The sequence below is a fragment of the Plutella xylostella genome, chromosome 10 (assembly GCF_932276165.1).
Source record: "Plutella xylostella chromosome 10, ilPluXylo3.1, whole genome shotgun sequence".
Taxonomy (NCBI): Eukaryota; Metazoa; Arthropoda; class Insecta; order Lepidoptera; family Plutellidae; genus Plutella; species Plutella xylostella.
The window spans coordinates 9,808,952-9,836,857 of record NC_063990.1 but is presented as its reverse complement, the minus strand read 5'-3'; the positions used below and the strand labels follow the sequence as shown (position 1 = coordinate 9,836,857).

The 27,906-nt window shown below is 38.2% G+C and overlaps 1 protein-coding gene across 5 annotated transcripts in view; it reads left to right on the top strand.

The window, feature by feature from the left end:
• LOC105386730 (syntaxin-1A) overlaps positions 1-27,837 on the top strand; it is a 56,295-nt gene extending 28,458 nt beyond the window's left edge. Inside the window, exons 4-9 of one of the 5 annotated variants that reach the window (XM_038117813.2) lie at positions 12,575-12,649; positions 13,128-13,384; positions 15,843-15,980; positions 17,105-17,215; positions 21,939-22,027; positions 23,319-27,837. In XM_038117813.2, the coding sequence (XP_037973741.1) occupies positions 12,575-12,649; positions 13,128-13,384; positions 15,843-15,980; positions 17,105-17,215; positions 21,939-22,016 (659 nt within the window). In that variant the 3' untranslated portion in view covers positions 22,017-22,027; positions 23,319-27,837. Of the gene's footprint in view, positions 1-12,574; positions 12,650-13,127; positions 13,385-15,842; positions 15,981-17,104; positions 17,216-18,007; positions 18,119-18,821; positions 18,881-19,710; positions 21,632-21,794; positions 21,888-21,938; positions 22,028-23,318 lie in introns of those variants that run through there. The other 4 variants (XM_038117812.2, XM_038117814.2, XM_038117815.2 and 1 more) reach the window with 4 other exon arrangements.
• Positions 27,838-27,906: the final 69 nt, after the last annotated feature.

Sequence of the window (27,906 nt, the reverse complement as noted above, 5' to 3'; positions counted from 1 at the left end):
AATATCGTGAAGAAACAAACACATTAGCCCGCAGTGGACCATCGTAGTGGGAAATAGTCCAAACTATGGAACGCAGTGGAGACCTTAAGATTAAATTTCAACCGAGAGAGCCGGTTCTGGAACTGAAGAAAATATAGTAGAATACGGATATTTATAATATCACCGTAGTTAAAGCTAGCAGTTCGAGATTGTAGAGGGAGGATGTCGACTCGTCGCCACGCCGCCCCTCCCGTGCCTATCGCACGAAACTATGAATTCTCGCTGAAGTAATATTTTTAATGAACACCGTATCCCCGGGTGCCGTAGCCGAGAAATGAACAATATTACAGACTTTTTCGTATCGCATATCGCGTATATATATTCACTACGCTACGATAAATAGTAAACACCCGCGGAACTACTGAATTTGACTGGCCCTTTTCAGCTTATTTTGCAAGTAAAATATGTTGAATGGATTGTGTAGTGAAGCCGCCCTCATACGTGTGAGCTATAAAAAGCTCCGGCCCACATTAATAGGGGCACTTGAATGGGACTCACCCACTCTTTATCGGGTTTCGCCGGCGTGGGCTCCACCATCACTATAGTAGGCCATTTTGAAGTGCGGAAAGTGCAAATTACGATGTGGCTTTCATTATTAGTTTTACCTGAGCGATACGTTTTACTGAAACACCTTTTGCATTTAATTAACTTTTAGTGCATATTACACGGTCACTGTATTGAAAACATGTGGCATAGTATATTATTTATAGCATACTGTAATTTAAAATGCGGGTTTATAAAGTGCTTTAAAGTCAAACTCAATGTGAAACTCGTCAGACTCGGTAGTTCAAATATAGGTAGTTGCTTTAGCTCCAGGGAGCAGAGTTCTGCGTGCTGTTGACATAGGGAAATTACGTTAGCAAGTTTACTCACCGCTAATATTAGATACAATGGGTTCGCTGCTAGGTGAAGGCTTCTCAAACGATGAATGTTTGGGATGTTACACTCGGATCTGTCGAGCTGTAACATAACTTGTAACACGCTAAGAACACAGTGTTGCAGTTGCCGAAACTTTCAGACTCACACGTCACATCGTTAAATACTTTACAGTGGTTGGAAGTTGCCGGGGCGTAACATTTCAGCGAAATTTCGCATGAGTAAATATTTTTCGTGAGCGAGCATGCGTTTTGTGTACTTGTTTTAAAATTGATTCTGTGAGCTTAAATAACCGTAGGCACATACGTAGTAGAATATTCTTTATCAAATTTAATTATTAAAGTAACTAAAGCTCTGAAATATTTCGCAAAGCCGCAACAAGTAAGGAACACATTGAAAATGAATTAATTTCCACGTCGTGACAGCGTGCGGGGTCGCCGCGCCGGCACGGGGCGACCTGGACAAATTTAATAAACCCCAAGATAGATTTTGAATTAGCTATTTTAGACAGAGACGTGCTTTCTAGTTGAACTAAGATCTATTAAAAATAACACCATTTACTGGAAGATTATGAATGTAGATTGTAGGTACACTTTCATTCTACTTGCTATTTGACAGAAAAGTTGGAGATAAACTAATAGGAAACTGCAAATATCTACACTTATTCATTAATACATCTGCTAATGAATATTAGCAGTTTTACATAAGGCATTGAATTATTTTAATCACTTCTATCAGATTAATCCGCACAATTATAGCAGATACGTTTAATTATCAATTCATTACCGAATAGCAGGTGTATTTCCATGAAAATACATATTTCGCCAAAAAATAGGTTTGATATTTGATTTACATCCGCCCCATGCATGTTTTATGCGGTGAGCGGGAGCTTCTGTTCTCGTATTCATAATATATTCCGTGGCGGGGAAGAGCTGATGAATTTCAATTTAAAAACCTCATTTTGATATGAATTTAAGCAGGTATTATACTGTGCTACTATGAGAATTTTTGAGACACATATGTTTGTATTGTAAACAGTGTCATACACTAGAACAGAAAAAGTCATTTTGGTTGTGAATTTAAATATACTCTGCTACTATGAATCTACACGTTTCATTCCGATTTCGGTAAAATTAAAGTGAACAACACATATCGGTGTCGTTATTATAAGAATGAAAAATAATTGCTGTAAAATTGCAGTAGACAAAAAGAGAAAAAGCCATAATAATCATAAATGAGTCGACATTTTAGTATAAATTATATAAAGCTTTGTCTCGGGGATTATCCTGAATCCGGCGTTAAAATTCCTCTTTAACAGCTCTCGAAATAGCATATCTTTTAATTACTTTCATAAGGCCTTATAAATTTAATCTACGTCCATTTATAACCTAGGTGGGTACCTACACCTTTAATTTTAGTATCTGTAAGTCCTTTTGTGTAAAGTAAATATTAATATGACAATCCAGGAATTGTCCACAGAAAATAAATACACATTTTTTATGTAGGTATTAGAAACCTTTATAAGAATTCTTAATTCGCATATATCACACATAATTTGATGAATTACATATGATCCAATTCATTTATTACAATGAATAAGAATTTTAGGCAGCGTATAATGTGCAGAGCAATTCGCTAACTGTTTCATCGGTGTGTCGGTACTCTCCCGAAATCACAGTAATATCAATTTGGTTTGCAATAAAGGCAGTTTACATGTTATTAGGGTGGTGAACTAGTGAAATTGACGGGTAATGAACCGTTGTCGCCTGTGTTGGGCGGCCTGCTAACAATTACGTTTGGCTTAAATATTATTGACTGAATTTTGATAAATTATCTATGGTAGTCGATGTTTTCAGATACAACTAGCATTTTTAATACATCTGTTATCAATTGTTATTATTGTGACTGCTACGTTAGCTTCACATATACGTAGGTCTTCCAATTTATCTAGTCTAGGCCAGCTCTTAAATTTAAAAAATCTAGTTAACTTAACGTTATACAAGCTTAATAAGAATCGAGAAACCCTTACTATTTCTCTACCATAATATCGTTTATCCTCAGCTGATAAATTACAACGCTTTTTGTGCTTACATTTTATCTGAGTTGTTTTTTTGCGTTGGTTTCCAGACGCTTTATGTTAAATTTGTTTGCGTTTATTAAACCCATGACATTTGAGATACTCCGGGGGCGGCGCTCGGTTTGAGACCCATCATTGGGCCGCGTGGGTGAACCGGGATTGCTCTAAATTAATTGCCATTTAAAACTAGACGATAAACAACTTTATAAATGTCGGGAACTTTCATTCAGTAAAAGTCGACGATAGTTCGGTTTCCTAGAACTACTAATACGGCTTCTTTTAAAGAAAAACTTCTATTTTAACGTCACGACTCTCGTTTAGAGTGAAACTTTTTAAAATGTCTGAGCATTCAGCCAGCAACATACGTACAAGAGTGTCGAAGGCGGGAGCATGGAGGTTGACGTGTAAGGAGATTGTGTGAGAGGCGCGTGGGCGGGCGGCGCGGCGCCGTGGCGGCTGCCGGCGCCGTGACGTCACGAGCTGCGGCCACATGGCGGGGCCAGACGGATATTACATGCAGCGGCTCGGAGAATCGGCATAGCATCAGCGACATTTGAGACTAATATTGATAGAGTCGTTTCGACTGTCGTAGTTTTCGTTTTGTCAAATATCCTTATCATCTTTTCTGATAGACCTCTACACATACAAATATTCAAGTAATACTTGTATGTATGTTTGTCATAATATTTATATATTTTTTAATTTCGCATGCCTTTACCTCGTTTCTGCAGCAAAGAATAAAATTATTCGCAATGCCGTTAAAATTGGAAGTTACCCAAGGTGCGGGCTGCCGGTAAATCACCTCCCTTTTCCATCTGGAACCTTCCGACCCTCCAATAACTCACCTCCTCACGCCTTGCATACTTCCACCTCCCTTCCTCGCCCTAAGATATATTGTCTCCTGTTTACACTTAAAAAACAGCCTGCCACCCTTAGTTATTTCAAGAGCAAATTCTCTAGCCCTCTTAAAACCTAATCTGTATTCAAGGGACACTTTTTAACATTGCAGGCGCTTTCATAATTGCTGGCCCATAACATCGGATCTTTTAAAGGCGGTCGCAGCATTTCTTTTCATCGACACCGTCTGGTAATAGGTTCTTTTGTCCGCGCTCGTGTCCCACATTACGATTCCCAAGTACGTGCCTCCAGCCGCTGTCCACTCGCCGATATCTTAGCTCTGGCCACAATTACAGCCCGTTCTGGGTAAATTGTCACTTCACATTGTGAAGCCTGAGTTTTGAGACGCAGTCTTGAGACGCCGAGCCAAGTCCAGGAGACACTAGACAGTGGCCCGGTTGTCGTCGCGCGACCTCGACCCCTGTCCGCCGCACTCTTTCACTCCGACCTTATTCCAAGGCGCTCACTTAATAAATGTGAACTCTAAGCAAAAGCATGATTAGCTATTGATCCGACCCAAATTGCCTGAACCGGCCATTGTAGCCGTTATTTTATCGAAAAAGCTCCGAAAGCGTCCGTGTTATGATGAAACTTGCTAATTTGTATGCCCGCGGCTCACTAATGGAGCTATTTAGATATGAGGGCTTCTTCAGCCTATTAATAAGGCCAATAATAGTAACGGCATACACAAAGTTCCTTTATACATAATGGAATTCATTTGTGAACGTTGCGTGCCCACGCTTTTGTAAATTGAGTGCGAGCCATGGCGGGCTAAAAATAAAACGAATATATTAATACCTAAGAATTATTATACGATACAGATCCAATTACAGATGTACAAACAACTTTTCATGATTTCATGACAATTTAAGGGACAGGTTATTTCGCAATATCCTGCAGGATCTAATTTTCCCCTCGCCGACTTGGAGTAGTTTGGAGCCGGTGGCTCGTGTGTGGATGATTCAGAGCGACGTGTCTGAATCGCAGGATTTCCCACAGGACCCACTTCTTCTCTGTTTATATCGTATCGAGGGAATATTTATATTATGTTAGTACTCATACGTATAAACTTACGGTCTTATTCATAAAAAAACCTTAAAGTAGGTTTACTGAGCTCAATAGTTACGGAACACTTTAAGCCTATTTGAGGTTTCATAAAAATCTCTATTCATAATCGTTCCGTAAACCTTAAATAACTATAGTGATGCTAATAGATTACCCAGACCAAACATTTTGACATTTACCCTATTAAGTTGCCGGTCTGACGAAACCATAAACAAAAATAGCGAAAACTTTCATTCATTTATCAATCTCTATTATCTATGTTAGCCACGGCGCGGCACTTAAAAAAGTTTACGTTGGCTTAAAGGTGCAGTGGCCAAGCCAAAACCCACAAAAAAAATTATTAAATTTTTACGTTACCATGGCAACTTATTTTCAGCAAATATTAACTCACAACAAATGTCAAATCGTCAATAAAGCAGAACAGCTGTTGACCGGCCGCCATGTTTTTGTACAAGAGGAGGTTTACGGAAGGTGTATAGTAGGGTCCAGCCTACTTTAGCATATCAAGGTTTTACGAATCAGTTGGAGAGTTCTTTAGCGCTATTGATCGTTTATGAATAAAGTTTTTTTGACATTTGCTTATAGCAGGCCTATAGGTCTCCCGTAACTTTTTATGAATAACACCCAGTTGCAGAAAGCCTCTTTAAAATGTCACATTAGCTATTATGTCATTACCACTAATGATTCCATTATTTTAATAAAGCTGTTGCACAAAACTTTTTTGGACTTAGAAATTGCTCCTTTAAGTAATGACAAGATCAACATATCTACTCTGTGCTCATTAGGAAATGAATGAACTTTGGAGTAGAAATGAGTGAACGAATGCGTTTTGATCATGCAAAAATCATAAAGTTTGGCATTAAATTACAATAATCAAAGAAATTCTACATTATTCTGAGATTTGATTCACCTATAACAAAACGCAAAATTAAATGTCAACAAACAATACCACCGCATCGTTTTTCTTTATAATTACAATGTTGTTTTACCTACTTAACTACATAACTGCAAAATTATGCCGATACTGGAAGATAAACAAGTGAAAAATGCAAGTGTGAATAAACTGCGGATAGAAACGCGTTATTCGTTACTATTTTAACTGGTAGGTTAGATGCTGCTACGACCAGAGTCTCTGGAAGACCATTGCCTTACGTATTGAAGAAGTACAAGAAAGCCGCTTTGTGGATATGCAGATGCAGGCTGGGCAGGCTCATCAGAGAGCAGAGAATTGAATAGATAACTTTTATTCAACAATCATAGTATAAATATGAATTACCTACTATTGTAGTAATATTAAACATTAAAAATACAATTTTAAAATACTGTTTTTTATTTATAAAGAGACTAGCTGTCCCCGCGCGCTTCGCTTCGCCTTAAAAAGTTTTCCCGTGGGAATTCCGGGATAAAAAGTAGCCTATGTTCTTTCCCAGGGTCTAGACCGTATGTATACCAAATTTCATTCAAATCCGTTCAGTAGTTTTGGCGTGAAAGAGTAACAGACAGACAGACAGACAGACAGACAGACAGACACAGTTACTTTCGCATTTATAATATTAGTTAGGATAACACTGCAGAGATAGATTGCGAAATTTTGGTAATGAGTACTTGTGTATTGGTTCCAATTCAAGCACATAAATGTTTTCCTCTGACATCATAACGATTACAATTCTGTTAAAGACACTACACTGTTTGAAATAGTTTCAAATATATAAATTATAACCGAAAATAAATTTAAAATCTGATTTATGGATGCTTTTTGGCTCATTAGATTTGAAGTATATTTTAAGGGACCAAACGTCAAAATAAAGTCACTTTCGTGGCTAATGTGGCTTTGTGCAACGCAAAAATGAAGAAAAAACGACATTGACATTTCATTAGGGTAAATTTGACATTTCATTAGATAAATTTAAAAGTCTCATGAAACGTCACATTAAAATGCTTTTCTGCAACGACTTAATTGGACTTTAAGGTTTAATGATGTTTTTAATACTTAAAGGACGTTTCTGCAACTGGGTGTAAGACCGTTAAATTGTGTACGCATTGTGACTATTTATTAATTTTGATTGATTTATTTTATACTTTCAATCTTATATCCATTAGTGCAAGGTTCCTTAGTACTTATGCATAGTGTACACTGTACACTCATATATGTACGGTTGAAAATATGACTGCTCCTAGACTGCTGATTTTATATAAATAAATCCACGACGAAAAAGGAAAATATTTAACGTCCAAGCTTAAAATAGTTATTGAAAGTAGTGTTGAAGTGTCTGAGTCGTTGTAAGTAGTCGTAAACACTTATGCACGGGTCTTCATATCATTTAAAATGGAATAGCTGTATGTACATTTTTCCGGAACCTTCACACACATTCATTCCACTTCTTTAAAAAATTCATTCCACTTCGCTGCAGAACCGCATCTCAAATCACCAGACTACCCCCACTCAATTTGACTAATCGTACCCAAAGGCAATGTTATTACTGTATGCATTTGCATTCCCATCTCGCGTGAATCGTAATCTCTCTGTCACAATTAAGTCTCGACGTCTGTATCCGCATGCGGGTTGCTCCGTGCCGGTAATACCCCCGTGTTGTGATGTTGCAGCTAAAACATTGGACACTCCATTGTGTGCACCTCAACATGCTATAAACTTTGTTGTTCTATGAAACCATATCAGCAAAGTGCTTTCCCTTGTACTGGATAAAACAATGCGAGTACCTAGAATCAACGAACGTTTTATTGCGCAGATTTCATTTTCAACAAGGCAGCTGACGGAAATTATCTTTAAGTACAAAGGTATTGTCTGGGAGTCGGTGGAACAATGCGAGCCCTTCACAATTAATCAGTGGTTCGCCGACAGCGTGACACGTTGCGTACGGCGGCGGTGATACTGCGCAATGACTGGGCGGCGATTGATTGTGGGAACAACCGTGTGGCCTGGACAATGGATGCCATCGATGGTCCTCTACGCGCTTACCATTATCTCCTACAGCGAGCCAAACTTGATTCCATTATAGTTGGAAGGGTTTCCAATTTAATACAAGTTGTTTCTGTTTCGTAAAGGCATCTGAACCGGGATTACCTATTCGGATACGTGACGAGCGACATGTAGACATCGATCTCCCAGAAACATATGGAATCAAATGTTCTCCACAGATTGCGTACGCTCCCGACGTCTGCCACGACAGTAAAATCGATGTTTCCACGCGGATAAAGCCCGTCTGAGCCCGAAATCCAGACAAGCTCCTGTCTATAACAGATATTACCATATTTTTTTCGGTATGAATCTTTGCCCGCAGTTGTACTGTGTAGCCAAAAACTATCGGTCGTATTTCGAACAAGCCGGCCCGAATTTTATGGACTCCCCAATGACTGACGAACGGCAGACAATAGTCATAATAAACAAGACAAATAGCCCTCAACAAGCACTCGTAAATTTTGCCTGAATGTCGAATGAATGTTACTAGGACTAGCTCCTAAATTTATCGTAATCAATGTGTATAGGTATATTTAGGTACATATCATAATAGTATACGATTTAACTTTTACGGATTAATGGTATAAAACAATTATTGTATAGAACAGTAAGGTGCTACATAGGTACAACGCCTGTGTCTTGCGACAGTGAACTTAATTAGCCAATCGATTCTAAAAGGATTGGGGCTACAATATATGTTTTATTACCTTTTCTGAGTATTGGTGGCTTTATATCTGTAGCTAGCTCGGTTTATTATAAAATGTAATTATTTATTCACTTACATATAGAAATGAATACTCTTAGAAACCTTTAAATAATATATTTACTTAACATCCGTATAATCATAACAATCCTGCGAATAATGACAGGTACCTTTACCTTCGGGAAGGAAGGACTTAACTTTTAATACAACCGGGCGCCATCGCAATTCGATTTCCCGGTTCGGCCTACTTCGACTTCCGTAAATCAAAACTTTAATTGCTTCTCCTCGAGTACGCTTTTAATAGGCATCTCCATTAAACCGGTATTTTTACCATCGACGGGAATACAATATATATTTATTACTCTGTTGGTTTTTAAAATGAAACTTAGTATTTAAAAGTGAATTAATAAAACTTTACTTTAACATTTTATACGTTTTGATGTGAGGAAATAAATTTTAGGGAAACTCAAATGAATCTTTCTATTCGAAAGGCCTTTTTATTATTATAAGGAAACTGGCTATCCCTTATACTTCTAGGTTCTACTGAGTTATGTACAAAGTAAAGTTTAATAATAATTATTATTTTATGTAAAATCTTGAAATAACCGTCTCGTAGCGGATATTTCTGCTACGCGCTACGCCGTAGCCTGGCTACGACGGCTACGAACTTGCGGCGTAGGCCTGGGCGGGCGGCTAACATGAATTTATTATATTATTATAATCCGACAATCAATAACGACATAGTCCTCTTTAATTATATTTCCTACTTCAGATCAGCATTTTAAACTACCTTTAGCATTAAGAGTTGACCTATTATTGTAAATCACATTTAGCATTAAGTATTTTATGAATAAATATTCTATTATATTCTATTCTTTGTTAACCAGCCGTAATCGTAATAGCAGACTTCTAATAATTATTCTCCGGTTGAATTTCTCCCACGTAAGTATAAGTATTTTTATAATTAACATTTAAATGTGTATGTAAATATGTATACCAACCAGAATACCTGTTATAGTTACAGTCATGCTTCCGATTTCCGTTCCCTCGACAAAATCTCGATACAAAAGATATATGTGGTGTATCAGGGAATATCGAGAGAGCGAAAATCCTGAGCCAGATTCGAGAACGGGCGTTCTAAAATTAATTATTCGCTGGGCTAACTCATAAATACTCTCGTCACTTTAGCTGACGTACGTAGGTACTGGGGCTAATAAAGTAGGTTTCCAGTGCTGAAATAAACGGCGCACAGGTTTACACTCGCTGTTGCTACCCCGGCGGCCGACAAAAACGAAGTTAGTCAAATTAGTGCGCTGTTCTTTATTTATTTAGGTCTGCCGAGTCCCGGCTGAAATAAAGTCTATTCACATTTTGATTGAATAAAAACAGTTTATTAATTCAGCACAACTGGTTTTATGAAAATAGTTTGTATTATGTCACTGGCGTGGTCCAACCAATAGTTTCAGTTTACTGATTTTATGTTACCATTTATTTTTTGCGAGTTGAGCCTAAACCGACAAATAAAAACGTTATCCGTAAGGGCCCAAGGCCGCGAGGGTCCCGGAATTCCAGCCACGGCCTGAGACTCCCGTCTGAATCTGTAATGCCTCAGTCTCAGCCGAGTTACAAATGTTTGTAATACAACATTGTGTCTGAAATACTATCCCGAGGGTCGTACGGTCAGAAATAACAATGTCGTATAACAAATTTATATCGACGAAACTATAAACCGAATCCGCGCCGTGAATACCTGACGCGGCGACGAATAAAGTTCAATCAGCCAATCACAGATTTATAGCTGTACGGACAGCAAAAAGGCTAGTTGATAGCGGCGCTGTAGAATATGGAGGGTCACTTATTGAGTCATTTTAGCGCGACAAGCGAGCGTCACCTGCCGTGTGCTCTCATTCGTTATTTATGAATGCACGCCATCCTGTAGCTACACACAGCTGAATAAATATATGCCGTGTAACCCGAGCTCTTCCACTTACATAACTCACAAAGTCCTGATCATACAGACTTCCCTTCATCCACTGATTTATCAACTCTGTGCAGTCATCGTGCTCTAAAGACGTGATTTATTAAAGGCTTATTTTATGCCTCTATCGCGCGGATTTTCCCGATCCCACACTTGAGGAGTGCTCTCGGATCTACATTGCCGAGGGCGGATAAAGATTCTCACTGGTTTTGCTAATGCTACATTTTTATAGCTTTTAATATCCACTCTGCCCGGGGATTAAGTTTACTTTAGCCCTGAGAGCAGAAACGGTCAAGCAATGACCATAAATAAAAAACAGGATTTACAAAATATAAATCCGTTATTGATACGCATTTCAAATCCACAAAAAGCTATCCAGAACGCAGTTGGTGTAGATTTGTGTCGGACGTGGACGAACCACAACGGTCGACACGACAGCGCTAAAATTTCATCGCACATAGAAAAACAATTCCGCATCGACATCGATCGGAAACGACTAGTGTCACACAAATACAGAATTCTAATAAAAATACACACAACAATACATGCGACAAACTGTTGGCTGTTCGGCTTTATCTATCCCTCGGGAGCACAAAGGGAAAGTTCAATAATGGCTAATCCTTTTTGTTAAAGACACGTGTTAAAATGCGGCTAAAGCTACTTATATTTCGCTATTTCTTCTACATAAGTACCTTCTGTTATAAATGATACCTACTCAACTTGTATCCAGCCCGCACCGTCTGCTTCTGAACGCCTCGTTCGTCCCACTACCACAATAAATCATACATTATTTAACGTGTTGATTTATAGTTGTACAAATAACGAATAAAAATATCTGCCTGACTTTCACCATTTATTTGACAAGAGCAAACGATATTTTTTCATAAATTGTTTGCCGTAGTGCCGCGGCGTGAAGCATGAATGGCTGAATATCGATCGCGGCGCTCTACGCGACCAGCTCAAATAACTTGTCGAGTACCAATTCCGACAATTAATATTGCTACTCTATATACCAAATATAAGTATGAATGAACCAAGAAAACTCAAGTGAGGGCGCATATATTTTATTTTTATGAGACAAAGGCGTCGTTTTAGATATTGTTTCGACACTAAAACTCTTTTCTGGTTGAATTCATAAGATCTCCTGGGACGCGCGTTGGCTCGGTTTCAGGATTCCAGTCGCGAAATTACTCGGCTAATGTGACTGAATTCTGCATAAACAATAAATTGCCGTTCGGGGCAATCGGGGTTTCAACTTCTAAAGGTCCACATTTAAAGAACGCTTCTTGAATGTATTATTGCGGCCGCGTTGAGCCGCCAGTATTAGTGTGATATTCTGGAGAATATTATGAGGGTGAGTCGGCTCTTTCGTAAGCCGATAAGGCCTGCGGAGCCCGCGGCGTCCGCTGGTTGGAGGTGATTTTTGCTTGATTTACCGACGCTATCGCCGCCGCCGCTCCGCCTGCCGGTGACAGCTGAATGTACCGCGTCTACAACTTATTGCTGATTCCCCCGGCTCCGATAGCCTGGAAATTAAGCAAACAATCCCGTTTTACGTTTACAGCGGATCTTCGCTGAGTTATTGCTTATTGCTGTGTCTCGAAGACTACTTGTCTGATAGTTGGTGAAAGCCATTACACGGTGGAGTGAGCGGCGGTCGCCCTCGCCGTTCATAATCACCTAACTTTGTTGCTGGAACATCCCCACTTGTACTGGATTGTTATTTGCTGACCAGATTACTTGATTGGCCATGTTCCGAGAAAATGGCTACTGCGATCTAATAACCGTTTGGCTCTGTCGAATTTGTGAACGCAGAAGTACACAATCGCTCCCTCGCATATTGATGAATTCATATTTTCATATTAATCCTCGCATAGTTGGTAGTTTGTTTTTTTTCATAACTCTATTGTTTCTATTCCACGATTTAAAGCTTAAACTTACTATGAAACTTTTTATTTTCAGAGACAAAGCACGAATTAGAAGATCTCATGGCAGATGTGAAGAAAACGGCGAACAAAGTTAGAGGAAAGTTAAAACGTAAGTCAAAGACGGTTTAAATTCGTACTTATATCGAGTATAAGCCGCGACCATATGGCGCTACAACTCCCACTTCTTACTAAACTTCTTATACATTTTACGTCACCAAGTTCGTTTATTCCGCCTATCGCATCATCTAACATGCAACCGCTTCCATAATTTTCTTTACGACGTCATTTATTACGAAACGAGGCGACGACTTCCTAGAATGCAGTCTCTTCGCTAAAGCGGTCACAGGTCAACTCGATATCTTGAACCCAGTGTTAAAATTATGGCGGCGACAATGTAACCTAACGCTTATTAATGTTTTATAATTACAGCATAACGTAACATGAAGTTTCAGCACAGGCATGCAATGCAATGCCATGTTAAATTAGTAAATAACCGTATCCTCTCGACTGTGGCGCCAAAAATGCCAGTTTTTTTGTACACAGATCACCTACCCATTTTACTAAACAGCCAACCTCAACCATTCCAGACATAGAGCAGAACATCGAACAGGAGGAGCACTCGAACAAATCGTCGGCGGACCTCAGAATAAGAAAGACGCAGCACTCGACGCTCTCGCGCAAGTTCGTCGAGGTGATGACGGAGTACAACCGCACGCAGACCGACTACCGGGACCGCTGCAAGAACCGGATACTGCGCCAGCTGGAGATCACCGGCCGCGCGACTACCGATGACGAGCTGGAAGCCATGCTGGAGCAGGACAACCCCGCCGTCTTCACGCAGGGGGTGAGTAGTATACCATTTACTACTAGTACTACTACTACTACTCTTTCACACTAACACATATCCTGTAATATTATCTACGGGACATGAGCCTCTTCCAAGACTGGAGGATTATTGCAATAATCTCCAGGCTCGGCAGGCGGTTTGGAGATATCACACCATGTAGAGAACACCCAGGATCTGTAAATCTATGTCTGTTCTGTAAACAATTAACATTACCTGCACATAAAACAGTCATAACTGAACAAATAAAGCCTTATAAACATCAGTAACCCGCTGTAACCAGATCATTTTTACGGTCTGAACACATTACTTGATCTTGGCCGAACCTTGTGAGCGATGCGTGAGTGTCCCTTAATTGTACACCGTGTGTGATGTGATAGTGTCAGCTACTGACTGACTGTGCGAAACATGATTTAAATACTTCAGTGATACACAGATATTGTCAACTAGGATTTGTCTACCAAATAGCAGGGGCAATTATATCAATTAGCGAACAAATCGCACGGCTCACAGGAACAAAGACTAATTAGAGAGTACGACTATATTCACAGTTTCGTAAATACTACCTAGGTACCTTAGAAATCGTGCGTGTAACATCGTACGCCGTCATTTAGTGTATGTAACCATCTCGCATACATAATATCGCACGTTGCTCCCGCTAATAGCCGTTTAGAGTGGATTAGCGCGGCTGAGCGACGCGCGCCCGTCTCCGTTTCATTGTCACTATAATCTTGGGAATTAGGGAGGTGACAATTTAATTCGCGAATTACTGTTTTGCACTGTAAAAGACTGTTAGGATACCTGTAATTTTGGTTGATGGTCAAAATACCTATGTTGTACAATGTACATAATAGCATATATTTGACTCATATACGATTTTATACACAAGTTTTGGAAATGCTCGAAAAGGGAAGCAATATCTCTTGAGAGATGAGTCTCACTCTTGCATGACATGTCACGGTAATATCTATTGTAGACGTAAAATACCGTATGTGCAACGATATCAATTGTTTATTACAGGAGTACGTATATTATACGCATGAAAAGCCAACATAATATTGACAGCGACATAATAAACAGAATACTAACCTAGGTCACTCATTGTCCAGCGTAACCTAGTTTCCAGGCTATGCCTCGCAATACGTATTAATGAGCTACTTAATTAATAATAGTGAATACATTGAACAATAGCCGTTTTATTGGATATTTTTCCTGATAAGTTCGAGTATTCTATCTACACACACACGCACACACACACACACACACTCATACACTTAATTAAGTTTATTTATTTCTGAAACTGAATAATTTTAATGATAATTTTGATATGGAGAGCGAGATCTCCTGGCACAGGTATTTTTATACTTAATAGGAGGTCTTTACCTTGTATTAGTTATAAGTGAAAAGTTTTTGAAATAAACAATTTTTAATTTTATTCTACAATCATTATACATTGTTAAGTTTTCAAAATAGGTATAAGGTTCCAAAATACTTGGTAACCTAGGTTGTAAGTGTAAATCTAAGGCGCTTAAGTGAAGTGTAAGTACACTCGGCGGTGCCACACAAGTGGGTAATGAGTTCACTTTATGGCTTCGACAAACTAATAAACCAAAGCGGTAATGTTTGGTGTCAAATTTCTGCGTTTCCGACTGTATAACAGCGGTTATGCCAGTTATCCTTGATAAACATACATAAAATGTCAATTTTCCTCATTGAATCTCTTGTAAAATTTCGCTTCATTGAGAATTCAACATTTAGAGTTGAATTCTCAATGAAGCTGACTGTACCTGGTACATGCGCCTGTTGTGACGCAATTGGTCATTAAAGTGTACAAGGAGGTAATAACGACTGTCGTTTATCAAAGGGTTACGGGTTATTAGATAGTTATACTGGCTGTACCATGTTTATGATTCTCATGACATTACGTCGCAACAAAAGTCCCGTTCAGTTTCAATTTGCAACGTATTATCGTAAAGGGAATTACTTATAGCAGATTTATAAACCATGGGTACGGTAACAGCTGTTTGCTTTCAAATAAAATACAATTTGTGTTATTTTAATATTTTAGACTCAATTTATGTTTGTAGTTTCAAAATGAGTTAAATTATGCTATATTCTGGAATAGGCGAAAAAACAACATTTTATTGATGTACATTTTTACATAGACAGAAGAAAAGATCAGAAGTATAGCGCACTTTTTCGATCTTGGGCTTGAGGCAGCCTGGCCCAGTTCTAGTTGACAGACAGCTCCATGTACAGTAAGGGGCAGAGAAACCTGACCCCCCTCAGAAGCATTGTTACTATGAGAGGTACAGGTTTCTCTGCACCTGACCGTACATTGGAAGTTCACTCAACTACTCGATGAGAAAACAGCAATTGTAAAATAAAACCTTATGTTTCAATTTATTCACCAGCACACCTAAACACCATGTAACCCCTCCAAACCTCCAAATTGCAGATAATAATGGAGACGCAGCAGGCGAAGCAGACCCTCGCGGACATCGAGGCGCGGCACGCCGACATCATCAAGCTGGAGACCAGCATCCGCGAGCTGCACGACATGTTCATGGACATGGCCATGCTGGTCGAGAGTCAGGTCAGCCGTCACAAACCTTTTGTCTTAGGTTATAAGGATCTCTGTAGAGTGGTGACCCCAAGGATGATATGGTTTAGGTTGACAACTTCACATGGTCATGCTGGTTGACAGTAAGGGCAGACGGTCATATACCTTACACATAACATTGTAAGGTTTACTTGAGAGTGGTGACCCCATGAAGATAAGAGTCAGACAAGACAGTCTGCGCATCTTCATTGAGCATTGATGGTGCTGGTTGAATCAGTCAGGCATAATGCAGATGATACTCTTGTAGCTTAAAGCCAGTTATTAGAACCAGTTTTCATTAATAAACTCAAAATTGTTATGGTGAACGGAGAAAAATCAGCATCTATAAAGCATTACTTGCCTTGCTGTGTGTCAGAGATGGAATTATTAAGTAAAACCTCAAAGAGATCTAGCCTATACAAAAACGTAAAGGTTGAGTTTTAAGATGTTTTCTATACCAATAAAAAAAACTATATAATATCCCAAATTGACTGAAAAAGTCTGTCTGACTGTTCATATAGCGAAAAACGTCCTAAAATGAATAGCGGAGTATAAATCGTGAGTCACACTGCATGAGGCAGACGTGAGTCATCTAGAAATTCCCAGCCGTTCGGGGTGTAAGTAATACTAGAATAAATTAATTTGCGATTCCATTTTCAGCGTTATATGAGCACTTCTAGTAATATAATCTCCATTTATATTAAGTTCAGATCTTCTGCGGGTTGCAATATTTCATTAAGGTTTGTCTGCGATGTTTTCCCCCGAATGTATGTAGATAATATGTTGTCCCCAAATTGTATGAAATTTTGTTATGGCCGATCACATCAGTGTCAATTAAACTCGGTAGCATAGACAATGGTAAACTGTAGACCAGTCAGCTCCTTAGTATAAGCCTCGCAAAATGCTATTGCGCCTGAAGCTCAGATAAAATCATATACAATCCTCAAGACGTCATCGATACAAGTCAATAATGGTCATATACCGCGCTTGAAGCGATCAAATTAAATGCCGTCGCCGACACAAGTTACGAAAGGTGATTATCGCTTGCGGTGGGCATGACAGCCAGGCGAAACAGCATTTTGCGGGACTTGTAATAAAGGCCAGTGTACTGCGCGCAGGGAGAGATGATCGACCGCATAGAGTACCACGTGGAGCACGCCGTGGACTACGTGCAGACGGCCACGCAGGACACCAAGAAAGCACTCAAATATCAGAGCAAAGCTCGACGGGTGAGTCCCCCACGTTTCACACTCATCCCCCGAGCTAATGTGTTTCTTTTTTCTGTTTGTTTCGCCCCCTCCCTTTCGATCCCCTGTCGCGTCCGCATCCCACATCCTGCCCTGTTATGTGAATTGTTTTGATTTTAATTTACCGCCCGATTTTTGTTCGTTATGTTCGATCATGCCATACGGTGATTGGTTCAAATCATGTTTTGTTTCTTTTGGGTTTTGTTTTTGGTTGTTTTTTATTTTATTTATTTGTTTATTTTCTGCATCAAACTAACCGGCTTTCGCTGTTGTCTCTATAACTGAACCTATTTATTATTCATGTCATCAACAACACTGGGTGGATACGGGCGTCTTGCCTGTTCATGTTTCACTAATTCGTTAAGTTTGTATTTGGTGTGTGCGTAATTTGCCTTTGGTATATGGTGATATTTGTTATATAATAACTCTTAAACATCTCATAACTAACTATTAACAAATAATTGCATCCGCTTAACCGTTATTATGTAACAAGTGTACTATCGATGTAACAACTGTCTTATAACATAACATACTGTATAAACAACTATAAGTTAACACTCCGTTATAACTGTAACACGATGTCCGTTTGTGCTGAATGTTGTAAACCTGTAACATTTTATTTCTAAGGTGTTCTTCTTCGCTACTTATCTCTCTCTCTCTAACTCTAACATTATAATCCGGGAAAATTGCGGATGTATGATGAAACGGTATGAACCAATCGTCGGGTTAGCGTTGTCCCGTTCCCCCCCGCGCCCCGCAGCTTAGTGCGAGTAGGGCGAGCTGATAGACCGCATCGAGCACCACGTGACGGCGACTGCGGACTACGTGGAGGCGGGCCGCGGCGGCCTCACGCAAGCACTCAAGTGGCAGCAGAAGGCGCGCAAGGTACACACTAACCTGTGGAGGAAACATGTCGATAACCGGGACAGACGGGTCACTAGTGTCTCTACTCTAGCGCTCAGAAGCTATTAACTATCTACACGGAATAACAAGGATCTTCGATGTCTCTTCGCATCTGTCGACTGACTCTTTTTAGTTTACTTTCTAGTCTCACACCTTCTGTAAACAGTTTGTTATGATTTGCTTTCGCTCGGATTGCATGTGTTGAACGGAAATTATTATCGGATAATAGTTTTAAAATCTGTTTAATTGCATGCTTTACCTACATAATTCCAAATAATAAAAAATATCCAATGAAACATATTTTAATGATAAAAGTTGCAATGAATTGAACAACCTCTTATAAAAAAATATTGCGAGAAAATGGTTTATACTACGTAAGTATTATATGAGAATATAAAAACTTCAAATTCAAGTCAATACCATTCAATTTCGTTTATATTAACTGCATGGGAGTATGCAATTAGGCAATATTTTCACAGTGAAACAAATACGGATTTGTTTTGACATACTTAAATTATCATATCTTTTTCACTGTGAAAAATTGTACAGTATTCCTGCACTAGCTTCTGCAAATCTGCATGTAAATATTACAGTGTGTTTTCGATGTCGAAAGAGAGGAGCGGAATTTATCCATAGCCCGTAGGAATAACAGCTTTTTTAAAGCCATGTATTCTCAATTCATTAGGCATTCCCACTGCCTCCGCTCCCTTCTTTTCTGCATGGCTCTCGGCGGAATGCTACAACGTACGTATTATAGCGAATATTTGAATTACCCAATCGTCTGCAAAGAAACGAATTCAGATAGCTTATTCTCAACATTTTTAAAGTGTCTTGTCAGTGTTATGTTTTAACGCAATCACAATAGTGAACATAATAATATACGAATGACTTTTGGTATATGTTACGAGGCAGTGCGGTTGAAAGAAATGTTACTTTCTTGAAACTTTCAACAAAATATATATATATTATAATGTCGGCTACTTTAGACCTCATTCTCTCTTCTCTGTTTTGACAGAAAGATGATGATTGAATGGGAAAGAATAGAACCTCGTTCGTTTCTCTGTAGACATTTGCACTTGGTTCATATAGATATTGCACATTTCCAATTTCTACGGGTGAAAGTATAAAGAGGATGTGGATCTGAGGGAAACATGAGGGCTGTTTTGTTTTGCTACATGCTTTTCACTGGAATTGAATCACTAAAGAATTACATGTAATTGGATTCAGAAACATTTGATAGTCCCAACCCAACGCATCCGACAGTATGCTTCTATCTTTTCAAGCAAAGCACAATTTTATTAGTGCCATCCCATTAATGCAAACATGAAATCCTTCATCCCAAAATAACTCAAACCAAAAACGTGATATTTTTAAGGAAAAACCTTGACCTCATATTAATAACTAAACAATAACGTGAAAAAATACCCCTATCCTGTTTTTGGTTTGGAAGCAAAATAATGGTGAAATTTCAATTTCAAGATTCACATTTATGTTTGTTTCGAGCAGCTTGCCACCACGACCGACTAGCGTTGCAGCGATTTTATTTTGTTTTTGTTTTTCCTTTGTCATTGCAGAAAAAGATCTTCATCGTAATATGCCTGTCCGTCACGTTGGTAGTATTAATTATCATACTGGTCACCACGCTGACGTAAGCGGCGGCGGAGCGGCCCGGCACCTCTGCTGACTTGTCCCGGACAATTCAGATATGATATTCATTTGCCTCTACTGTATACCATTGTTTTAGTCGTGTAGTGTGGCACAGTGACGTCATGTGTCGTTAAAGCAATCATAGGTGCTATTTCCTTACCTTGCTTGCACTGCGCTATCGCAAACTTTATAATCATAATCTGATCAGGATTATAGTGAAAAACAAAACACTAATGACGTCACTGAGCATTTGTAAAGATTGCTAGCTATTTACCAGGTTCATGTTGCTTTATGGAAATAATATAATTTCTTATAAAGATAGAAGACATTTAAAGAACATTTCCAAATGTGCAACATTAACCTTTCACCTGATTCTACTGATAAATGTAATGTGTGTTGATTTAAAAGTGAAAACAATCATCTTATTAAGTACCTATACATTTTGATATCATAGTAGCATTCTACAGTAGAATCAAGTCTATAATGTAGCTAAGTAGCTAGCTAGAATAGATAATCAACATAATAATACTATTATAGATATCCACAAGACAATATGTGTAAAGTGCAATAAGTAGATTGTGCTCTATTTAACATAAGGTCTCAATATAGCTTACCCGTTGTAGCCAGGCTATCTAAATATACCTATAATAGGAACTATTATATAATTAATCTTATGTAAATACACATTATCTATTAAGTTATCAAGTAGATATAAGTCTCATCACAAGTGTTAGGGCACCGTTTAATACAAGTACACTGTATGAAAATCACGAAAATCTTGCAATTCGTGCATATTCTAATATCAAAGATATAACTATGTGATTGTTTCTTATTTAAAATACTATAGTACTTTGTTAACCATAAACTAACAAAGTAGTTCTTTTGATTTTATTGTTTATCCTTTTACGAAATGCCGGGAAAACCAATATTAGTACAAGTTGTTTCAACCAGTATTCAAATATTTAAGTTTGTTAATAATATAAAGAACTATGAAGTATTCATTGAGAGATATAATTTAAATTGTTTATAATAGTTTCAAGTCACAATATCAAATATTTAAAAATTGTTCTGTTTACTGAAATATTTATAAAGTTAGTTCTGTTTTTTGCTTATATTGTCTTGCATTTAATGGGTGCATTTTATTTGTCTGTCACTATTATAAAATATCACTTTTATAGATCTATAGTGCGTGGAAAATAAGTATTCGTGTGATCTTTGTATCAAATAGGTACATTCAATTTATTGTAAATCGTATTCAATCAGATTTTCATTGAATTTTCACATCTATATTACATTTAATAACGTAACTAATATTTTCTTGTGAATCAGGAATAATCACGCATTTACTCGGCGTAATCGGTCTATATTGTAATATTTGCACAAATCTTAAAGTGGATAAATGTTATATGAATATTCATGTGAATTCTAACTTTTGTTAACTTGGTTATAACATTTCATTAGTTATTTGTGCAAATGTCTAGTTGTTATTTATTAATTGCTGGTTAAGAAGATGGCTCTGATATAACTCTTCGTAGTGTGAGCATATACTTATGTACGAAATATTAATTTATTTAATCAAAAGACTGTGAAGTATAATTTTATGCCATGTTTTTCATATTATTCTTTAAATTTAATAATAACCAAATTCTTTATTGAGTAGGATTGTTATGATTAAGACGGATCTTCCTAGTAGGTATGTATTAAAAATATTCATAACCATACATTGGAACAAAAGTTACTGGGAAGGTCTCGTGAACCCTATTTAATTAATTGTTTAACTAAGAATCTTAACCAAGATGTAAATATGTTTATAATTTCTTTAAAATTACATTTATTTATTTTAATTTCTATTCGCTTTTCTTTTTACTTTTCGAACCCGCAGCTTTGTACCTCGTACGAACGATACAAAGGTGAATAACGCACATACGTTGTAAAGCCACCCCAGTAGTAGTTGTATGAGGGCGGGCTCTGGGCGGAGACTGTAAAGCGAACTGTTGCATGTGTCCGGCAGAAGAAGATCATGATCCTAGTGTGCCTGCTGATTCTGGGGCTGGTGATCGTGGGCTACCTCATCAGTTACTTCAAGTAGCGGCGGCGCGCGCAGGTAACCCCGCCCCTCCACCACTAATGTGTGTTGTGTTTGTCCATTGTGCAGAAGAAGATAATGATTATGCTGTGCCTGCTCGTGCTCGGCCTCATTGCGACCGGCTACGTCTATAACACGTTCTTCTAACCGCGCGGCAGGTTTGAACCACGATACTCGGCCTGTTGGATACCGCATTAACTTTTTTATATATTACTTACATAATATTGAGTCATTTCAGTCATTGACCAGTAGATTCACAGTTTTGAATAACGCAGCCGTTTTAGTGATTGCGTAACGTAAGATGGTTGGCCATCGTTGTTAGCGCCGCTTTGTCAGTAATCATCGGCCAAGAGTATTCATTCAGCAGCATTGAGGTTTTATACGATGTATTTGCATGCACAGCCATCGTCATTACATGAAGAAGAAATGAGAGTAATCTTGGATTATATTTAATGTGCGTCTAAAACATTTGCAGTATATTGATCATAGTAATACGTATAAGTACCAACTTGCAATGGGAAAAAACATAATTTCATCAGGTGTTACAGAGGTTAAAATTTCCTACGTAATAAGACGTGCATTAAATATATATCACTACTTGTACCTTCCTCTATCTTTTACCCCTCCCATAGCGAATTCTGTATTCCTGCATGAAGACCTGTTTACTATACAAATACAATGAAAACGATACTCACCCTCACGGAATATGATCACAATATACTGCGCCATTGTGCCAGACTTGTGACAACCACTGAGCTCACTTTCTGATCTCTCTTCACGTAAACTATTCAAAATCACTTCACTTAGAACCCTTTTTCTATTTCTTTCTTTCCCTCAATTTTCTAACTTTCTTACTTCTGCGTTTGTGTGAATTATTTTGGCCTTCCAATTGGACTTTATGCATGCACACTATCTTTGTCAAAATTTAAATGTTAACGTGGGGTAAGTAATAGCATAAGCTGTGCACATAATCTTCAAGGTAGCATTAAGTACACACGATTAGTTAAGTAGGTACTGAAAAGATACTAGGTTCTACAAAGACAGTAGCAATTGAATTTTCCTAGATCAAGTTTCAAATAGAATCGCCGAAATGCCCTTTCACATTACACCGCGGCATGAGTACAACATAGACGCGCAGGGTGTTTGACTGCAATAAACAAGACTTAGTAAACAGTCTCATTTCAGAACTTGGTTTCCTTAAATTTAAAATCTAGAGATGAGGTGAACGAATAGGCTCCCTGAGACGTAGTGATGATAATGATTTACTGTAAAATGCGATAGCGGTAAACGAAGACTAGTAAATACTGCAATAGAAATACAAAGCTACCATAGCTAGTACAGTAACAATATCCAGCAGTCAAATGCCCTTTGGCCAAAATCAGCATCATAATCATAGCTTGCCTAACTCTCAACACCATTGCAGTGAACTAACACCGTACAACGTTTCAGAAACTACAAACAAAAGAAGAAACTGTTGGAGTTACGAAGGCTGCGCCCTCGCTGCACCAGCAAGGCGAATCATCGACTACACTTTACTTTCGTTATAACCCCAACGTTTATGTAACGTTGCTATATTTCGTTGCTGTCAGAGTGCGTTGCTGCTCTTAACGTAGAACTATTTTTCAGGCGTGATACGTTCGTGCTATTTATAATTTAATTTTAATTTATTGCATCTTGCAATTTGCTGTTCAAAGAATAACTAGTACTAAATGTTTGATAGACTATTTTTTTAGTAATCTCAAGATTTTGCTACTGCGCTAATTTTGATGTTAAGTTTAAGACGATGCGCTACATTGCTATACTTAATGGCAAAGCATGAGCAAATACATCGGAGGCAAACATGGACAGGACCATCAAAAATACTTAACCGCTTTGAAATGCAACAGTTTCTCAATGTTAACTATGGAATTCAGGGGAATTCAAACAAGCGGTTAAGCATTAGTGATGGAACTGCAGATTCTATTATCAGTATTCGCCTCGTGGTGACTTTGTTTAGAGGTATTTATAAGGACAAATAACGTATATCATTTTAATCACTGGAGACGTATTGGCAAATCAATTAACATTCTGTAATAAAAATTATCAAACGACGTCACTTTTTAGTAACTAACTAAAACTAACTTAAACCTATGACAAAACGTAAAATTCATCAACAATCTAAAACTGTTTAGCTGTTAAGCAGAATTTCGAATAATTTAACACTTTGTTTTGTCATGTATAAGAGATATTTAATAGTTTTAGTCCATTTATAACGTTTAGATCTTTCATATATTTAGATATACCACTGGCTCGCAGTTGGAGAATGTCGTTGGTCGGTCGCTCCGGACACCGGAGCGACCCCGTATAGCTTACTACTGGTCGCGTCAGCATAGAACTTGTATTCAAGCGTCGGTATGATATCTAAATGATACCATATCTGTGATATTATTTCGTTTAGTCAACATAGTTCACCTGTTTGCTAATAGTGGTAACGTTAGATTATGTTCTGAGTTCTGATAGAGAGATGAGGCGGCGTGCGCGTGCAGTGCCGCGCGAGGCACGCGCCGAGGCACGCCACGCTCGGGCCGAGGCACCGTGCACGCTGCGGCGGACGAAGCATATCGCGAGGCGCCCGCGCCCACGCATAGCAATAATGTTCGATTACAAAATGTAAAATTGTTTTTAAACTTTCGAATGTGTGATAGTAGATGCAGTTGTTGTTTAGTTAATTTTAACATTATAATAAAATTAATGAATTGTTATTGTGAGTGTAACTTTTAAATAAACAGTATAAGATACTTTGAAATTCTCAATTTAAACGTGCAGGCATTTTGAAAACTTGGCGCTTTCATGGTCAGATTTGTAGTTGTTGAATTGTATAACTAACTTTACTCGGTTTTTTATTTCTTACCTACTAAGATGCTCTACTTTGTACAGTAATACATAAATTAGATCTCTTAGCTAGGATAAATTTTAATAAATTTAAACGTCTTCGACAGCAATATAAGATTAGATATCAGGCAGTATTTGTTTATGTATGTAATATTACAATCTAGTAGGACAAATCACATGAAAAAAATTAAGCACCAAGATATTTTAGGCTACCTATATCTAAAGAACGTTATAAATTAAGGTAAATACAAAAAGTAGTATTCACAAGAAGTGGCGACGACCGTTGTGACCATAGACTAAGGAGTCGAGTTCCTCTGAAGCTGCGACTCCTTGTTCTAGGGTGGTAGAGAAGCGAGGTAGTCGCGAGGACATGGCACTAACCGATACTGCCGGCACCCCGCCTCCCGCGAACCACCACGCTCCCAGCCGCGCAGTCGCATCATTATAATAAGGGTTCCAAGCAATGTTATTTTTAACATTTATAACATAATTAGAGTTTTATTCTTAAGAAGTAGGATTTCATCTAGTTGCCTTTGTAACGGTAGAGGAATTAGGCACTTCTTTTCTCTCGGTAGCTTCGTGATGGGTGGCGGTGCGAGCCCCCGTCGGTCAATTCCCGCTTGTCTTCCCGCGGCCGGCGCCCGCCACCTGCCTCGGGCGCGGCACGACCCGCCCGGCGCCGCGACCGTCGCGCCAACACCCAACACTCGTAACCCCAGGAGCACAATGTGCTCTCCTGCCCTCAGTACCATTTAGTCGCTGCGTTCGCTCGCTAGTTCACACGTATGTTAGTCCCCAGCTAGTCGTGTCCGATCTATGTATCTCGTTTAGTCTATTTAAGTATATGAAGGCCTCCGGTCGAGGCATCGTACCTGACACCAATTTATATTAATAGTAGTAGATAGTGGGGCGTGACCCGCAGCCGGGCACTCGCACAACCTCACGAGGAGCGTCGGACAAGGCCTTAATTGAAGGGTTTAAGGTTCAATTTTGTTCGCCTTGTCCCCAGTCTGTTATTATCTATCTATAGGATCCTACCATAAGTAGTGATTACTGGATCTATACAGAGTCCATTTTATGGAACATCTTGTCCGTGGTCTGACACATGGGTTTGCTATTTAGGCGTACTCCTAAAAGTATTACTGGATTACTAAGCAAGTATTGATACTTAATAATATTGACCTATCAGTCAATTTAAATTTTATTAGAAAATGAAATCTTTGATCCGATGTTTCTTACTTGTTAAATAGATATAAGCTCAAAGTTGCAGCATATGAATTCATTGTAACTTTTCATACATCTACAATAGTGGCGATGGGCGCAAGGAAAAAAGTTAACCTTGCCAAAACCCTTCAACATAACGGCTGCCTATTTGTAAAAATGTTAGCGTTAGGCATAAGCAAACTTCTAGGTCCGCTTTCAATGATCTCTTACTCTGATAAATATTAAGCACCTCCTGGCAGTGGTGTTTAATTGCCTAGTGTTTACAATAAAATAAACGATTCGGTGATTCTCGTGTTCAAGCCGGCCGCCCGCCCTGCGCCAGCTATCGTCACCGCGTACACTATACATACTTACATACAAACAATTTACTCGTATAATAGATATTTTCATAATCAATAGTATGTGTATTGTTGGTTGAATTGCTAATTTTGTATAAGTACACAATTATATATAGTTTATATACTTATGTGTCAATTCATATAGCGTTTTATTACATTAACAGAAGATAGCTAGTAAGTGTTAAAAGTAAACCATAAATAATGCAATACCATTAAAATTCTGAATATATAAAGCTTATTTCTAATATTAATACGTGCATTTAAATAATAATATAATGTACGGAGTTGATAATATAAAATTCTCATAGGACACAAATGCATAATGGATCGTACCCGAAGATGTATAGCAAACTGGAAATAATATCATAGATTTATGATTGCAATAATGAGTGTGTAATTGGATTATTCATAAAGATTTTAAGTAACAACGAAAGTTTGTAGGTTTTTAAGCCTAAATGTTCGAAATATCTCATCGATGTCCCCTCACAGAATCAGCCACCTGCAGGGACACATCTACCGCGTCTATGTACTTCTCTCAGTGTTAATGTGTTTTGCGAATCTTGTATTTTTCTAAGCCTTCGCTGTTGCTAGACCTTCAGAGGAAGGCTGCATTTACATTGCTCTATTTATCTATCTGTTGTCTAAAACGTTAAATAGAGATACCTAAATCTAGACTCTCATTAAATGCGGGTGATAAGGAGTTTTATGTGTATCAAGACATAATACTTATCCAGCCACCCTCCCGCTGCTACATATACATACATACCATCTGAATGTGCCCTCATCCAACAGACTTACAGGAAAGTGTGACTCTCAAAGTTCAAATCTACCCGATACATATACGTATGTGCATATCCAAGTTAACCACAGATACTTTTCCTCATAACAAAAGTGTTTGAAATACTTGTAGCATCGCTAGAACTCAGTAAAGTAGCTCTTGTTCATATGCCCACAACGTTCCCTTTCGTGCTTGGTCTCTCTGACTTACAGCTGGCGTCAGAACTTTACTTAAGCAGAGTAGTGATGCCTTTTTACCTCATATTTCTTGACCCATGATGAATCAGCTACAAACGGGCAGTCGGGAGGTATGAGCGACAGACATCGCTGCTCGAGTGGTTCTGATCTGTAGGAAGAGCCTTGTAATTGCTTGGCGTTGGATAATGTGAAACATTGAATATTAGAGTTTATATTTTATTTTAAATCATGTTATTTTTTATACTTAGTTTAGTCGAAAATGTTGAAATAGATTAGTATCCGTTCTGCGGAAGAGTTTCTTGTACCTATAAGTATTTCAGAATTTATATTTAAAATTGTATTCCTCTTTATATGTCTTGTAATCTTCTTGTAAAGGAACACTGATTACTTACTATCAATGTTATGGTAATAAAATAATGTATTACAAATTAAAAGTGAGATTCTGGACAGTACATCTGTAAAATTCAGATTAGATTGGTTTTTATAGTCATACTCTGTATGTAGGTTATTAATCTGAAATTCTCTCATCATTATAAAAATAAACGGTGTTTTCTGCTGTATGATGAGTTTTACTTACAAAACTTTTACAATACGTACATATATTACACACTGTCTATAGATCATTGAAT